Genomic DNA, 19392 nt, shown 5'->3' with positions numbered 1-19392 from the left:
GTCGGCCATCTTTGTTGGTAGGCGGGGTCATTAGACACTCTTTTTAAAAATAGATACCCTAGTATTATGATTGTGGCCAACTTTGGTTAAATTTGGCCAAGTAGTTTTAGAAAAGATTTTTATACAAGTTACAAAAATGAGGAAAAGTTGTTTAATATTGACTCTAAAGGGCAATAACTCCTTAGGGGGTCCTCTAACAATTTTGATCATCCTAACTTATTTGTAGATCTTACTTTGCTGAACATTATTGCTGTTTACAGTTTATCTCTATCTATAATAGTATTCAAGATAATAACCAAAAACTGCAAAATTTTCTTAAAATAACCAACTTAAGGGCAGCAACCCAACAACAGGTTGTCCGATTCAACAGAAAATTTGTGAGGGGATATATCTTATTCTGATGGACATTAAAATCTTGAAAGATTTGCCCTTAATGTCTTGGTTTCAAAGATATAAAGCAAAAACTGCATTTTACCACTATGTTCTAATTTTAGCCATGTTGGCCATTTTGTTTGGTAGGCTAGGTCATCGGACACATTTTTTAAACTATAAACCACAATGATAATTGTCGCCAAGTTTGATTAAATTTGGAAAAGTAGTTTTAGAGAAGAAGATTTTTAGAAAAGTTACAAAAAATGATGAAAAGTTGTTAAAAATTGACTATAAAGGGCAATTACTCCTTAACAGTCAGAGCTCAGACATAAACAAGTCGATTTCTGTTTTTGACTTAAAGAAGTCGAAACATGTATTTATTATAAAAATGTGTTTTCAATTTTAGACTTATCTAAGTCACAAAATGACAGACTTGTTTAGGTCTATTTATGTTGATGAAAAATCTAAACTTGACTTGGTGGCCAAAGTACACCACCTATGACAGCAAAAACCTGTCTGAGTGTTCACAAGGACTTGAGCTATCTATATTTAATTTTCTAATTGAACATCCTTACTAAACACAGATGTTTTACCTCATTAAGTGTGGATCCAGGTGGTTGCATTGTAAGGTTAATTAACATGATTCCCCCATTTTTTAGCCTCTCATTCATATTTTTCTTTAGTAGACAAAGCATTGGCTTTCAATGTTGTCATTATTTGATTTAGATGCATGACCTTTTTATAAATATGCGTGGGTCTTGAAGTTAACCAATTTTGGTAACTTATCGACTTGTAGGAGTCGATATTTGCAACTTTTTGATTTTGGTCAATCATTTCTTGCTTAACAATATTTGACTTATTAAAGTCGTATTTTGTCTTGCATTAAAGGGAGACAAATCCTAAAACTGACAAATTTAGACCTCTATGAGTCAAAAGCAGATTCAGACTTATTTATGTCTGAGCTCTGACTGCTTAAGGGGTCGACTGGCAATTTTGGTCATGTTGACTTATTTGTAGGTCTTACTCTGCTGAACATTATTGCTGTTTACAGTTTATCTCTATCTATAATAGTATTCAAGATAATAACCAAAAACTGCAAAATTTCCTTAAAATAACCATTTCAGGGGCAGCAACCCAACAACAGGTTATCCGATTCTTCTGAAAATTTCAGGGCAGATAGATCTTCACCTGATAAACAATTTCACCCCATGTCAGATTTGCTCTAAATGCTTTGGTTTTTGAGTTATAAGTCAAAAACTGCATTTTACCCCTATGTTCTATTTTTAGCCATGGCGGCCATCTTGGTTGGTTTGAAGGGTCACGCCACACATTTTTTAAACTAGATATCCCAAGGATGATTGTGGCCAAGTTTGGTAAAATTTGGCCCAGTAGTTTCAGGGGAGAAGATTTTTCTAAAAGTTTACGGACGACGGACGCCAAGTGATGAGAAAAGCTCACTTGACCTTTCAGGTCAGGTGAGCTAAAAAGAGGCTCCAAGGATCTATATTCACTATGTAAAACACCATAAGGAATTCAGTGAAAAAAAGAGGCTCCAAGGATCTATATTCAATATGTAAAACACCATAATGAATTCAGTGAAAAAAAAGAGGCTCCAAGGATCTATATTCACTATGTAAAACACCATAATGAATTCAGTGAACAAAGAGGCTCCAAGGATCCATATTTACTATGTAAAACACCATAATGAATTCAGTGGAATCATAAAAAAGAGGCTCCAAGGATCTATATTCACTATGTAAAAAAACATAATGAATTCAGTGGGATCAGAAAAAAGAGGCTCCAAGGATCTATATTCACTACCTAAACACCATAATGAATTCAGTGGAATCATAAAAAAGAGGCTCCAAGGATCTATATGAATTCAGTGGAATCAAAAAAAGAGGCTCCAAGGATCTATATTCACTATGTAAAACACCATAATGAATTCAGTGGAATCAGAAAAAAGAGGCTCCAAGGATCTATATTCACTATGTAAAAAACCATAATGAATTCAGTGGAATCAGAAAAAATCTATATTCACTATGTATATTCACAACATTGTGTTTAAGTCAGATTATTTACGAACATGTGTTAGGTATCTGAAAAGCTCTCACGATGTAAATGCCATTTTAACATCAATTTTTAAAAAGATTAAACAGTGGTGCCCCTTTATAAAAGCTTGTCTTATTAGATTTATTCCTTCCAAAAGACTGGACACATTGATAATTACTGGTTAGATTGGAATTATTCACCAATAAACATGAGACAACTTGCCAAATTGATAATGACTAGCTTAACATGATCTTTGTCTCCCTTCAATTTGAACTTCCTATTGACAATATGGCTGTTTCAATAAATTATTTAATATTATTTCAAATCCAAGCCATAAATGTTGATCAAAAATATTATTCAATAACTTTTCATCGAAGATTGGTTAACATACTTAGATATTATGATATTTACAACTAGAGAGCCTGTGTCGCTCACCTTGGTATATATATGTCATGTATGTGCATATTAAACAAAGGACACAGGATTCATAACAAAATTGTGTTTTGGTGATGGCGATGTGTTTTTAGATCTTACTTTTACTGAACATTCTTGCTACTTACAATTTTCTCTATCTATATAGACTTGGCCCTTTAGATACACAGGAAATATTTTGCAAAAATTTACAAAAATTTACCAATTAATGAAAATTGTTAAAAATTGACTATAAAGGACAACAACTTCTTAAGGGGTCAACTGACCATTGTGGTCATGTTGACTTATTATTAGATCTTACTTTGCTGAACATTATTACTGTTTACAGTTTGTCTCTATCTATAATAGTATTCCAGATAATAACCAAGAACCAAAAATTTCTTAAAAAATTACCAAATGGTGGCAGCAACCCAACAACCAGTTGTCCAATTCATCTGAACATTTCAGGACAGATAGATATTGACTTGATAAACAATTTTACCACATGTTAGATTTGCTCTAAATGCTTTGATTTCAGAGTTATAAGCCAAAATTTACATTTTACCCCTATGTTCTATTTTTAGCCATGGCGGCCATCTTGGTTGGTTAGCCGAGACACCGGACACATTTTTAAACAAGATACCCCAATGATGATTGTGGCAATGTTTGGTTAAATTTGGCCCAGTAGTTTCAGAGGAGAAGATTTTAATATTTTCCCGCGTTTCGATCAGTATAGCGGGAAAATGTTGTATTCTCGATATGGGAATCGTCAATTTTCGGTAGGCCGAAGAAAATCTATCCAATCAGAGGACTGAGTTGTGGTCATATATAAGGTGTTTTTTCTGTGGTAGCTTCACTTCTAGCCGTCGTATTGACCGTGTAAACCAATGGACGCCGAATTACAGCAAGTTATCCAGACAGAAGTACAGAATGCCGTTCAATCCACACAGGACCAGATGTTGAACAGTATGACAACGTTACTGGATTCACGTTTAGAAGGGTTCCAAAGACGGATACAGGACAACCAGAAAGTGCTGTTGGACACACAAATAGCTAGGATGGACGAATCACTGACCGACAGTTATAAATTCCGAAAGAGGGGGAACGAAGAACAACACAAACATAACCAGAAAGTGTACGCCAAAATCAGAGAAGTTCATGCAGAATTTGAGACCGACAACTTGACGCAGTCCAATATTAACAGTGCGAAAAGAAAAAATTTCAGAAGGTATGGACTTATAAAAATCGACAAAAGCTTATCAAACTTGCCGATTCTTCAGACGCAGGTTGGCGCATGGTAGAAGAATACGTTACCAAACCACTCGCTGAAGATTCCGAGGACGAGAAGAAGATGTATAAAGCGCAGAGTAGAGCAGAAAGCAAGCTGAAAAAGGAAAAGTTAAAAAGACGTCCAGACCGCAAGAGCGTGCCATACACACAACAGGCCCCAGCAGAAACAGCAAATTCGATCCCTGTGAACGTTATTGGTGGATCCAGGTCTGATGTACGACCCAGTAGATGTTTCTATTGTAATGAGTACGGGCACTGGATTAGGAATTGTCCAAAGTCTGCTGCTGAGCAAAAACATAAGATAAGTATTGATACTACTATATGTAAAATTGATAAAGTAGAAATGTATACTCACCCAAAAACAGATCTAGCATCGAGTGAACTCTATTCAATGAGGAATGTTAATTCAATAACACAGACATCATGTGATGTCCAGTCAATGAGCAATACACATACTACTACTATAGTAAAATATAACGGTACAGGTGTAGGTCATTTAAAAGAAAGCTTGAGCGAATGGAAGAGAATAGGTGCCACGGATTTTGTATTAGATATTATAGCAAACGGGTATAAAATTCCTTTCAGCACCATTCCATGCATGGTTGAATTACAAAATAACAAATTATCAGCAAGAGACAATCCCAAATTTGTTAAGAGCGAGATTGAAAAATTGCTAGAAAAAGGATGTATTACTCAAGTGTCTTGTAAGTCATATGTAGTTAATCCCCTAACTGTAGCTCATAATAGAGGTTCAAAATTCAGATTAGTATTAGATGCAAGACATATCAATCCACATGCAGTTAAATCTAAATACAAATATGAAGATGCAAAAACTGCTAGACATTAACTATATGATCAAGGAAATTTTGTATTTTCTTACGATTTAAAAAGCGTATATCATCATATAAGCATTTTTGAAACGCATACTACATATTTAGGTTTTAAATGGGAGCATGAATATTATGTGTATAATGTTTTGCCTTTTGGGTTGTCAACCAGCGGATATATTTTTACAAAGGTAAGTTATAAAATATTGGAGAAGTACGGGTCTAAAAATTGTCATGTATCTAGACGATGGCCTCGGCGGGGGCAAAAACATGAAAGAGGCCATGTTAGCGAGCGAAAAAATCCATTCCGATTTGGAGAAATTTGGGTTTGTTCTTGCATCAGAGAAGTGCAATTGGGTTCCTATTCAAGGTCTAGACTGGTTAGGTTTTCATTGGGATATGATAGAAGGGGTTATAAGAATTACCGAAAAAAGAATAGAGAAGCTTTTAAGAATTTTGGAAGTTTTCAGGATACAATTTCACTACGGAATTAGGCTTTTGGTGGTGAAATTTATTGCAAGTCTTGTAGGACAGATCATATCAATGCAGCCTGTATTAGGAGATCAGGCACGTTTAAGAACAAGGTATTTGTACCAATGTATATTGCAAAGGGCAAGTTGGAACGCCAATGTACTAGTTAGTACGGACGCATTCGATGAGTGCATTTTTTGGGAACATCTATACTATTAAACGAGAAGACCTCATTTTTGGTGTCGCTTCTCTTCTTTCCACAATAAATTAATCAACACGCCTCTGTGTCCTATAGGTACAGTGCATAGTCGCATTTGTCATCCATTCATATGATTATTCAGATTGAGTTATTTTAGGAGAAAAACGAGAAAAAAGGCATCCGGGTATTGTCCGGTCATTGTACGAAATTTTAAGTCAGATTAGACTTCCGGTTTGCGTTTTTCTGTATACTTTGAACATACATATACTACGAATAAAGTGTATTTTCAGAATTTTATCTGCTATCATTTTCAAGTTTACTATCCACGGCAGTCACAGAGTTTATTAAATAGAGAGGGTCTGTATACTATATCAATGATCACCTTGGATCGATTAGTAAACTTAGAATTGAAAGTAAATACGCTTTATTTATATAGTTATGAATGTTCATAATATATAGATAAGCGCTAAAATTATTCATGTGAACTTTTGATACTTTATCTGAAATTCTCCAGTCATTAAATCTTTTCCAAAATTCATTGATTACAAAAAAAAAGAAGATGTGGTATGATTGCCATGTTGAGACAACTCTCCACAAGAGACCAAAATGACACAGAAATTAACAATTATAGGTTACCGTACGGCCTTCAACAAAGAGCAAAGCCCATACCGCATACTCAGCTTCAAAAGGCCCCGAAATGACAATGTAAAACAATGCAAACGAGAAAACTAGCGGCCTTATTTATGTACAAACCAGATGCTCCGCAGGGCGCAGCTTTATACGACCGCAGAGGTTGAACCCTGAACGGTTGGGGCAAGTATGGACACAACATTCAAGCTGGATTCAGCTCTAAATTTGGATTGTGATTAAAAAGTTGACACAGCATAGGTTTCTGACGCAGAATGAATGTGGTCTAATGAACTTAAAAAAAAATGTTTGCCTTTGAGCAATTCACTATGCTGTTGAATATTAATCCTCTCAAAAAAATGTTTGAAGAAATTTTCTTTTTATTTATGAAATCTGAAATGAAAAAAATTGACCCTCCAATTTTTTTTTCACATCCCCCTTTCCCTTATTTCAAAACTGATCTCAATTCAAATTTCTAATGAAGTTTGCAACAATAACTACTCATTTAAATACATCATAAAATATTAAAATGTAAAAAAAGTGCTTGTTATCACTGAATGGTAAAGATTGTTTTAATCTATCAGTTGGTAGTAAAAGTGAATATACATTGTATATTGTATAAAACAATGATTTAAGTTGATTCAACTACTATTCTGGACAAAGAAAGATAACTCCAATTGAAATCCAATTGGAATTTCTTGCTATTGCACAATATTGTGCAATTAGATATTTCTTGCTATTGTGCAATACTGTGCAATTGAAAATATTTGCTATTGCACAATACTGTGCAATTGAAGATTTCTTGCTATTGCACAATACTGTGCAATTGAAGATTTCTTGCTATTGCTGAATACTGTGCAATTGAAAATTTCTTGCTATTGCACAATACTTAATATAATAATTTTGGATCCCTATTTGGACCAACTTGAAAACTGGGCCCATAATCAAAAATCTAAGTACATGTTTAGATTCAGCATATCAAAGAACCCCAAGGATTCAATTTTTGTTAAAATCAAACTAAGTTTAATTTTGGACCCTTTGGACCTTAATGTAGACCAATTTGAAAACGGGACCAAAAATTAAGAATCTACATACACAGTTAGATTCGGCATATCAAAGAACCCCAATTATTCAATTTTTGATAAAATCAAACAAAGTTTAAATCTGGACCCTTTGGGCCCTTTATTCCTAAACTGTTGGGACCAAAACTCCCAAAATCAATACCAACCTTCCTTTTATGGTCATAAACCTTGTGTTTAAATTTCATAGGTTTCTATTTACTTATACTAAAGTTATGGTGCGAAAACCAAGAAAAATGCTTATTTGGGTCCCTTTTTGGCCCCTAATTCCTAAACTGTTGGGACCTAAACTCCCAAAATCAATACCAACCTTCCTTATGTGGTATTAAACATTGTGTTTAAATTTCATTGATTTCTATTTACTTAAACTAAAGTTATTGTGCGAAAACCAAGAATAATGCTTATTTGGGCCCTTTTTTGGCCCCTAATTCCTAAACTGTTGGAACCAAAACTCCCAAAATCAATCCCAACCTTTCTTTTGTGGTCATAAACCTTATGTCAAAATTTCATAGATTTCTATTTACTTAAACTAAAGTTATAGTGCGAAAACCAAGAAAATGCTTATTTGGGCCCTTTTTGGCCCCTAATTCCTAAAATGTTGGGACTAAAACTCCCAAAATCAATCCCAACCTTCCTTTTGTGGTCATAAACCTTGTGTTAAAATTTCATAGATTTCTATTCACTTTTACTAAAGTTAGAGTGCGAAAACTAAAAGTATTCGGACGATGACGACGACGACGACGACGACGCCAACGTGATAGCAATATACGACGAAAATTTTTTCAAATTTTGCGGTCGTATAAAAGTGAACGAAAAACAAATATGTAACACATAAACAAACGACAACCACTGAATTACAGGCTCCTTACTTAAATAAATGTTCATAACATACTAAATGTATGTTCATATTGAAATTGATAGAAAACCAAAAATTGGGAACTTTGGAAATAAAGGTGGAGGGTAAAAAAAAACATTTTCCTTTCCTATAACCTATGACTTATGATACTTTTGCTGAAATTCTTCAGTCATTCTGTATTTAACAAAATTCTTCCAACAACACTTTATACAGATACTTTAAACTACGCTCTGAATGCCCGCGATTTCGCGGGGGTGTTCTAGTAAAGTTGAAAGCTTTAACAAGATAGGATCTCGGTTGAGTCAGTTGACTTATAATGTACCACAAGATTATTATGTGTTCATTGATGCATCTGGTACAGGTTTCGGTGGTTTTGTTACCACTGGTTCAGAGGACGAACCTTTGGAAATGTTTGGTAGTTGGTCAATGGGGGAACAGGCCAAAAGTTCGACCTGGAGAGAGCTCGAGGCTGTAAAAAGATTATTGATGAATTTTGTCAATATCCTCTCTGGTAAGACTATCAGAGTTTTCACAGATAATCTGAATATCACACATATACTTAATATTGGTAGTAGGAAGATGGTTTTGCACAAGAACGCTTTGTTCGTTAATGAATTTTGCAGAGAGAATGCAATTAAGATGAGCTTCGTTTGGTTACCAAGAAAATCAAACCAGTACGCAGACACTTTAAGTAGGGTAACAGATTGTGATGACTGGGAAATACAAGATGAGATTTTTCTGTATCTTAATCACGTTTGGGGTCCACATGACATAAATAGGTTCGCACATGATTACAATGCCAAGTGCAAGCATTTTAACTCAAAGTTTTGGTGCCCCGGGACTGCTGGGATAGACTCATTTACATTAGTATGGGGTGGACATAATAATTGGATAGTTCCACCACCAAGTTTGATTCCAAAGGTTATTAATAAGATTAGAATAGAAAAATGCAATGGCACTTTAGTCATCCCGGAATGGACATCGGCACCATTTTGGCCTATGTTGGTGGATCGATTTGGAAATTTTAAGGATTTCTTGTTGACAGAAATTTTTTTCAGGGGGAAAATCTGACTAAAAGAGGCAGAGGCAGTGCGAAGTATTTGGGCAACAGTGTTTCAAATTTAGATTGATTGCTTTAAGAATAGAATTTTAGTTTTCAATATACTTATGACGTTATTTATTTCAACAGGGATTACATTAGACAACACAGTGAAGGAGGCCGTCCAGGACAGTGGTATAGAAGTTGGCAGTTATATGTACGAGCTTTATCCGAAGATGTGTGAACTGTTGATAAACTCTTAAAGTGACAATACCGTTAAATCATATTTTAATTCTTACAAACTATGGGAACGTTTCATTACTTTACAAGGACACAAATCTTTGCCAGCTCAGCCAGTTCATGTTGCACTGTATTTAACACATTTATTGAACAATAATTCTACTTGTCACCCTATTTCGAACGCAGTGTATGGTATAAAATGGGCACATGAGATAAATGGTCTAAACGATCCTACATCAAACACTTTTGTAACATCAATTCTTGAAGCATCTAAAAGAGTAGCACCAAAAAAGACAGAAAAGAAAGATCCAATTACTCCGGAAACTTTAATCGAACTTTGTGATATGTTCAAAAAAAAAATTTATTTGTTTCGGCCTATTTATAGATCTCGTAATACATGCAAGCTTATTACTAAAGATAAAAAGCTAAGTTACACAGCGGCTAGAGAGTCCATTCTTAAGAGAATTCGAACAATTTGTCCAGAGGGAAACATAGGTCTTCATTTATTCAGATCCGGTGGGGCCACAATGGTGGCAAACGCCAATGTTAGTGACAGATGCTTAAAGAAGCATGGTAGATGGAAGTCTGACTCTAGTAAAGACGGTTACATACTAGATTCCACTGAGAACCGTTTGAAGATATCTAAGGTATTAGGCCTATAGATTACCCCTTTCTTTGGTTTTCTATCACATACAACGGGCTGTCCACAAATTTGAATTTGTGTTTGAGTTTTATTTCTTTTACTGCCATGTGTACAAAGAAGGTGTTGTTGGTGTGCTGTCAATGGCAGAAAAGGGTGTCATTTGTGTGTCTGTCGTGTGTAGTATAGAGAATACTTGTAAAAGTCTACGACGACACCAACAACTGACACCAAGTGATGAGAAAAGCTCACTTGGCCCTTTGGGCCCTCCGTGAGTTAAAAATGTATTTATGAGATTTTGATTTTTGTTTTTTCATTGAATAACAAGTTGTGTTAACAAGTTTTTGTCAAAAACGGACTTGTAATGACTCCCTGAACAACTGGGATGTATCTCTGAAGCAATTCTGATTTAACAGCATAACAAAAACACTTATAAATAATGAATTAATCAGAGAAACTTTAAAAATAAATAAGAATAAGTGTTTAGAGAAAGGGTATTCATGAGTCAAATCATGACTTTGCATCAAAAACTTAGTTGCCTGACTGTATTTTGGTTAAAAATGTCCTGAGTTCAATCTTCCGGCTTTAATTAGACAAGGCCTAAATTAAAATATTCTTTGTTTGCCCTTAAACAGTGTTAAAGGGTATAACCTATAGTAAACAATATATACTCACTACTGCCTAGATCCAATATAAAGGGTCTTGATAAATGTTTATGCCACACTAAAGCTGCATGTACACGTGAACAAGACTGATGGTCTATACAGAAATCACACATCTGTTTATTTCTCCCAAAGAAGTAACATTTCTTGGTGTCTATCATTAATTTCTACAACAAAAAGGCAATGCAAAAGATGAAATAAATGACTACTTTAACCTCTTACGTTAATTAAAATATACTAATATCAATACTGTATGTCTGAAGTTGTAATAACACAATACTGTATGTCTGAAGCTGTAATAACACAATACTGTATCTTCCAAGCACCATGCTGATAAAACTCATATTAATATTGCACCTATGTTAAAATGAACCTCACACCACTGTAAGGACACTTTCTGTTCTAGTGCTTTTATAACAAATATCTCATATTAACAAACAGATCACAGTGACCTATTGTTGCATGGACATGCAAATTTAAATTACCATCCACTACCTTTCATTTTCATGTGCTTTTAAATATTAATGTTGGCAATTTAGATGAAAAACCAGATGCTTCGCAGGGTGCAGCTTTATAAGACCGCAGAGGTGGAACCCTGAACAGTTTGGGCAAGTATGGACATGATGGACACAACATTAAAGCTTGATACAGCTCTGAATTTGGATTGTGATTAAAAAGTTGACACAGCATTTCTGACACCGAATAAATGTGGTCTAATGAACTTTTTTTTTTTTTTTTTGCTTTTGAGAAATACACTTTGCTGTTGAATATTAATCCCCTCAACAAAAGTATTTGAAGAAATTTTCTTTTTAATTTCTGAAATCTGAAATGAGCAAATTTGTACCCCCCCCCCCCCCTTTTTTTTCTCCTAACCTTTTCCTTATTTCAAAAATAATTTTTGATTGCAACAATAACTACTCCTTTATTACATAATAAAATATTCAAATTAATTTTTATCAATTTTTATATTCTGATTTAACGAACGTAAAGCAGTAAAACATGTGAAAATGGCAGACAGTTTTTTAACACTGTTGTCTGTACTGCCAAACCCTTCCCTATAGGCTCAATGTTAATTTCATTGTGAAATCAAATATCATATAAAAGAATATTTGGCATATCGGATAAGAATATTCAGGTAGATTTGTCAAAACCATGTGCAATCGAACATTTTCATGTATTCTGACAGGAAATGGATCTGGAAGTTGCAAATTTACAATCTTGCAAGAAGATTTTGTTTTTACCAAATAAAAAGGAACTATTTCTTGATAAATTGTTGTCTTTAATTATAATCTTCCTTTATCCTGTGAATTAGATGCCCTTTTATTCAAATAGTTCAAATTTACATGTTTCAGTTGACAAGATCAGTACGTTGCTGTTAGGAGATTTGATAAAATGCTCATTTGACAGAATCAGATATATAATCTAAACTGAATGTACGTCCTTCTGAATAATTTATTGCAATATAGATATAAATCCCTTTTGACAAGAGAAATCTGACTTTTGTCAGAAATATTTTTTTGAACATGTCTTTAAATTCATTGCTCTTCAAAGGTTTGACAGAATAAAAAGATATAATGTTTTAATATTTTCATGCAAATTCTGGTAAAAAAAAAGGATTTGCCTACCTACCTACCCACAAACTATATAGTCATCATGGGTCGGGTTTGGGAAAACTGAAATATTTTTAATTGTGGCCCTACCATCAAGATGAGTATCCATGTGATAAGTAGTAATTTTGAAAACTTAAAAATAACACTGTTTGATTCCTTAATTTACAATGTCAATAAATTAAAATATAAAACACAGTATATCACCAAGAAGGAGATAGAATTCCTCTTATCTGGATTACAATGGTGACATAGTTATAATTATGTCCCCTAGTATATAGATACAAAATGTCTATTACCTGATACCATCATTTTGACCATGAATGGCATTGAGGCACTGCCTTTCTATATTATTCCTGAAGTTTCAGAATATAAAATTTTGATATCTATATAGGGTTAGGGTTAAATGGGTTAGGGATAGGATAATAATCTCAGTGATGACAAACTTTAATGCTCTCATCCTTAAAATTAAGGTTTTTTTTAATTCTTTTTAGTTCATAATAGTAAAATCTAGCTTACCTGAACCATTTTGTTTTCTTTGACAACATCCAAATGGAGGCCTGGTGGTGGTTTGCCTGCCCTAAAAGTATATCCCATATCATACATGTCATGTTAATCAGCAAATTATATCTATTTTTTTATTATGATTCTGAATTCAGCAGAAGATGTCATATATAATTAGTGAATCATAAGATGATAAGACAAGAGTGCACACGCTGAAATGTCTCGCCTTATTTACTAATCATTGATATTATGATGATAGTCCTATTAAAGTATAAAGCTTTATTAAAAACTGTCACATAAACTTAACATTAATCAAGATAACTAAACAAAGACCAATGAACCATGAAAATGAGGTCAAGGTCAGATGAACCATGCCAGGCAGATATGTACAAATAACAATGCTTCCATACAACAAATATAGTTGACCTATTACTTATAGAAAAATAGACCAAAACACAAAAACTTAACACTGAGCAATGAACCGTGAAAATGAGGTTGAGGTCAAATAAAACCTGCGCGGCTGACATATAGATCATAAAATATTTCCATACACCAAATATAGTTGACCTATGGCATATAGTATTAGATATAAAGACCAAAACTAAAAAACTTAACTTTGACCACTCAACCATGAAAATGAGGTCAAAGTCAGATGACATCTGCTCACTAGACATGTACACCTTACAATCATTCCATACAACAAATATAGTAGATCTATTGCAAAAAGTATGAGAAAAACAGACCAAAACACAAAAACTTAACTATAACCACTGAACCATGAAAATGAGGTCAAGGTCAGATGACACCTGCCAGTTGGACATGTACACCTTACAGTCCTTCCATACACCGAATATACTAGCCCTATTGCTTATAGTATCTGAGATATGGACTTGACCACCAAAACTTAACCTTGTTCACTGATCCATGAAATGAGGTTGAGGTCAAGTGAAAACTGTCTGACGGGCATGAGGACCTTGCAAGGTACGCACATACCTAATATAATTATCCTATTACTTATAATAAGAGAGAATTCAACATTACAAAAAATCTGAACTTTTTTTTCAAGTGGTCACTGAACCATGAAAATAAGGTCAAGGACATTTGACATTTTTTTCAAGTGGTCACTGAACCATGAAAATGAGGCCAAGGACATTTGACATGTGACTGATGGAAATTTCGTAACATGAGGCATCTATATGTATATACAAAGTATGAAGCATCCAGGTCTTCCACCTTCTAAAATATAAAGCTTTTAAAAAGTTAGCCAACGCCGCCGCCAACGCCGGATCACTATCCCTATGTTGAGCTTTCTGCAACAAAAGTTGCAGGCTCGACAAAAATTAATATTCCTCATAATATATGAGACAACAATCTGTGAAAACAGATAATGGAACATTTTCTCTAAAATTAGGACTGTATTACTTTTCATTTCAAAATTTCAAATTTACAACAAAAGCTAAATATATTAACAGAAACATTTCAGTAAATTCAGAAATTATTGCGATGCTTTTATTAATGCAAAAAATGTGACAGGGTAATACATGTCATTGCATGTAATCCCAATAATTTGAACTCGCATTTTTTTACATTTTTTACACATGACTTGTTGAAGATTTTTGGCATTATGCTTGTGGTTGGTAAAAAAAACCGATCACTGTCAAGAACAATATAGGTAATTAATGTACAAAATGTAGCTATATATAGATACATACAAGTCTAAATTGAAATCAACGTTCAATCCTATGATCAGTGATGATTGCATTTTATCAAAACTAGAATTGTATACATGTTCCACAGTTTGGGATGCAGTAACCTGATTTAAATCTATAACATCACATGGTCAACATATAGTCTAAATAATTATGACGTCTTGAAAGGCTATTATAATTTTTTTCTTCTTACTTCGAAGTAAGGCGTCAAAGAAAAAAATTACAATAGCCTTACAAGACGTCATAATTATTTGTACTAGGTCAACATATAGATGTACATGTACTGTAGATCAGATTGTTAAATATAGTGTTACCTGGGCGACTTTTGACTTGAACATGTAGTCTAGAATGCATACCAGTTGACATATTCCAGACTAAATGCATCTATTGTAGAGTACGCCGGTTACGTACAATCAAACACAATATGCATTAGTCAAGAGAGCTCCCAATGGTCAGGAGTTCCCTTAGAGTTAATATAGACGTCCAAGCTAACAGACGTGTTTCCTGATGGTAGGAGCCTGGAATTTGGTGCTGTACACAGACCCTTGTAACTCTCAACCTTAGAGTACTCAGCGACACTCTTATATATCTATTAGTATACTTAAGTCACTACACTATGATACAAGCCCCAGTTGTAGACCAAACAGGTTACTGTAAGTAGATGTGGTTTCTCAGTTTTAAGGTTTGTTTGTACAGAGTAGTACATGTATATTGTGTAAACACTTAACACAACTATTTTTGTCAAATGTTTATGAGTAGCTTCACATTTCAGACGAAACATAATTATATCAGAAAAAGTGACCAGTGTAATTAAGGTTCATCATAACAAATGGACAAATATGGCCGTATTTTCACCTCAAAAACTACTCTGTGTTCAGACTTACCTGTGCTGTTTGGAAAGTTTTAATGCCTAGCATCCACTAGATATATAAAAGTTAAATGCATTTTGTGTTTAAAAAAGATAAAATCTTTCTTGGTTTTTGATGGGCATTTTTTTTTCCTTTCTGCAGAAGGTGCAAATATAAACAAACACCTGAATTACTTTGATACTGTCCACTCACTGACTCAGATAAACTCTTTAACTCACCCAAAGTTGTGAAGATACCTGGTGTCCTAGTCACGGAGAGATTCAATATGACCGAATAAAATAGGCGGAGAATGTATACAAATGGAAATAATTAGATAATAGTGTTAAGGAAATGAATATTCAAACATAAATAGGTACGTCATATCCTAGAAAAATATCTAACGAAACGAACTATATATATTGACAAGTTTTGCATGGATTATAAACAATATTTTTTTTGAGAAATAAGTGCGACCTGAACCTGGGTCGCAATTCCGAACATTTTGTAATAGGAAAAATCTGTAGCTCTATGGTCCGCAAATAGTCAAAAAATAACATAAGGACATAAGAGCTACGGTTCCGCAGCTAACATAAATGAAGAGATAAATGAAAAATGAACAGATTGATGCCCGATTTATATAATTCCAAGGCCGTCAGTCGGCACCAGAAGCAACGAAGCAGCGCATCTATTTTGGGTGGGCAAATATACACGTTTTGATATGGGACGAGCTCTGACGTCCCACGGCCCCAGCTTGTCTGGCAAAACAGCCGTTGGACGTCAGAGTAATCGGACTACTGGTGTCCATGTCAATTAAGGACAGTGAAAACAATACAAACCGTTTTTTTACCTGAGGGAGCATCTCATAGTTGTACCACAACTTGGTCAATTTTCAAACCTTTTGCATGAAGGAAAAAAAATGCCTATCAAAATCCAAAAGAGATTTTATCTTTCTGAAACACAAAATGCATTTAACTTTATTATATCTAATGGATGCTAGGCATTAAAACTTTTCAAACTTTACAGGTAAGTCTGTACTCAGAGTAATTTTTGGAATGTAAATACAGCCATATTTGTCCGTTTGTTATGATGAACCTTTAAAAAAAGTATATAATTACAAAGAGAAATGCCCGAGACTGAATAAACAGTGAATTACAGACACTCGGTTTGGCCTCTTTATGTTATGCACTGTCAAAATTAAATTTATATGCATAAATAATGAATAACATATGTTTCAGTCACAATTTCAAATACGTTATTAGTTACACACCATGACGGTACTTCGAAATTATTGACCAGCGGGCCTTCATTCTGTTGGATGTGTTGATTCTTCGCCATGTTTTTATAGTAAGCTGTGATCAACTCGCCCCATTGGAAAATCGACCCACACCAGCTCCGCTTTTTCACCAACTCGCCCCTCTTTTTAAAAAAATCGTCCCACTCTTATCAACCCGCCCCAATTTAACTATATTGCGGAAATAATAATAATAATAATAATAATAATAATAATAATAATAATAATAATAATAATAATAATAATAATAATAATAATAATAATAATAATAATAATAATAATAATAATAATAATAATAATAAGGCTCATTCTATATGCCACTGACACCGGAACATGGAACACATTTATAAAGGAATTAGATAAATCATTAGACCATATTTCAAACAAAAATCAAACCATCATACCAACTGGAGATTTCAACTGCCCAGACATAAACTGGAACACCATGTCCGCAAACCAAAATGCACAAGACAAGGAAATCCAAAGAGCTCTAATGGAAGTTATCATATCACACTCACTAACACAGATACACGAAACACCAACAAGAAGCAATAACTTACTGGACATAGTGCTGACTAACTTCACTTCAAACCCGTCACTTATCAAAACATCTTCTAATGCTCCAGGAAAATCTGACCACGATATGATTGTAACAGACTGCGACATAAAACCACATTATCAGAGTAAGAAGCCACGCAAATGCTACATATACTCCAAAGCAAAATGGGAAGATCTACACAAAGACCTGACTATATATATCCTTTCAACCAACACCATTGAAATGTACCATACAGGCGCCACAGTACAGGAATTATGGGACAAGTTCAAGACAGACCTTTTTTCGAACCTTGACAACCATATACCATCAAAACTCATCCAATCTAAAACCAGTCTACCCTGGATCAATCATAAAATCAGGAAAATGTTTTAAAAGAAAACAAGGCTATATCAACAGGCAAAGAAAACCAAAGACAAAACTCTGCCGACAACATCAAAGCATATAAAAAGCACAATACTGCCTTTAGACATAAGACCAGATGAAGTCGAAAAGCTGCTGAAAAAAAATAAATACATCCAAGGCATCAGGACCAGACGGCATACCAAACCGTATATTGAAAGAATGCTCAAAACAACTAGCACCTGGACTTACAATGATATTCCCAAAATCCATCAACACTGGTACACTACCAAGAGACTGGCTAAACGTAAATATATCAAGTGTCTTCAAAAAGGGAGATAAACATGCACCAGAAAACTACAGACCAGTATCACTAACATCTGTACCATGCAAGCTACTGGAACATATTATCTGTAGACATATACTTTAAAAAAAATAATCATCTAGAGAAGCACAGAGTACTTACATCACTAAACCATAGCTTCAGGTCAGGCTATTCCTGTGCAACCCAACTGCTAGTCACACTACATGACTTCATGAAAGCCTTTGACGCAGGAAACAAATTGATGTAGATATCCTGGACATTTCCAAAGCATTTGACACTGTGCCACACTACAAACTGCTGCACAAAATGAATGAATACGGTATAAGAGGACCACTAAACAAATGGTTGGAGATGTTCCTAACCCAAAGGAAAATGAAAGCTGTCGTAGATGGGGAGGAATCAGAAGAAGCTTCAGTTGACTCCGGTGTAACACAAGGTACAGAACTAGGACCCCTTCTCTTCCTCTGCCACATTAACGACCTTCCAGATTCAGTACAATCTTCTGTGAAGACTTTTCGCAGATGACTGCCTCCTGTACAGGAACAGAAATAGTCAACATGACAACACACTCCTACAGCGAGACCTCCAAAACCTAGAAGTATGGACCAAAAACTGGGGCATTCGCTTCAATGCAAAGAAGTGCTATATACTTAGTATCAAGAACAAAAGCCAGATGATGTACAGCCTAGACGGACATGTACTACAACAAGTCCAACGCAACCCATACCTAGGCTTACAAATATCAGAAGACATAAAATGGACCACGCATATCTCAAATGTAGCCAAGAAAGCCAATTACACACTCGGCTTTCTAAGAAGAAATCTACACTTCTGCCCAAAAGATTGCAAAATGACCGCATATGTATCATTAGTACGATCAACTATGGAATATGGTGCCATAATATGATACCATATACACAGCATGATATAAATCAATTGAAAGTATACAATGCAGAGCAGCTAGATTCATTACAGGCGACTATAGGTTTAGAGAAGAGGGGTCGGTAACCAAAATACTAGCCGAGTTGGAACTAGACAACCTACAAACGAGAAGAACAAGTCAGCGGCTGGTATTTCTGTACAAAGTGGTTGAGGTGTTGGTCTCAGCTCTTAATCCCGACGATTTTCTTGTTAAAAGTAAACCTAAGAGGAAAATCAAACCCAAAACATTTGACAATTTTGTAAGTGCCAATATAGTGACAAATTCAGTGAAGAACAATTCTAAAGGCACTAGAAACTATTCCTAGCAGCACCGATCCATATAAGAACTCTATCTTTGTCAAGAGCATACTACACTGGAACCAACTGGAAGACCGTATTGTATGCGCAGATACAGTTGAGAGCTTCAAGGCTGCTCACCAACACCGTTAATAGGTGTCTTTCTCTCCCGTTGAGTAAAAGTCAGAATTTGTGTCTTCAACGTACACATACAGGTACCAATACAG

General features: G+C 34.7%; 1 protein-coding gene across 1 annotated transcript in view; it reads right to left on the bottom strand.

Annotated features, from left to right (window-relative positions):
* LOC139506258 (nuclear inhibitor of protein phosphatase 1-like) overlaps nt 1–16827 on the bottom strand; it is a 33643-nt gene extending 16816 nt beyond the window's left edge. Inside the window, exons 1-3 of the mRNA XM_071295421.1 lie at nt 16701–16827; nt 12892–12952; nt 10779–10932 (exon numbers count right to left, since the gene is read on the bottom strand). Of these exons, the coding sequence (XP_071151522.1) occupies nt 10779–10932; nt 12892–12952; nt 16701–16768 (283 nt within the window). The 5' untranslated portion in view covers nt 16769–16827. The remainder of the gene's footprint in view (nt 1–10778; nt 10933–12891; nt 12953–16700) is intronic.
* Nucleotides 16828–19392: the final 2565 nt, after the last annotated feature.

Source organism: Mytilus edulis, chromosome 1 (genome assembly GCF_963676685.1).
Source record: "Mytilus edulis chromosome 1, xbMytEdul2.2, whole genome shotgun sequence".
NCBI classification, from domain to species: Eukaryota; Metazoa; Mollusca; class Bivalvia; order Mytilida; family Mytilidae; genus Mytilus; species Mytilus edulis.
This window is presented reverse-complemented; position numbering and strand designations above follow the sequence as displayed.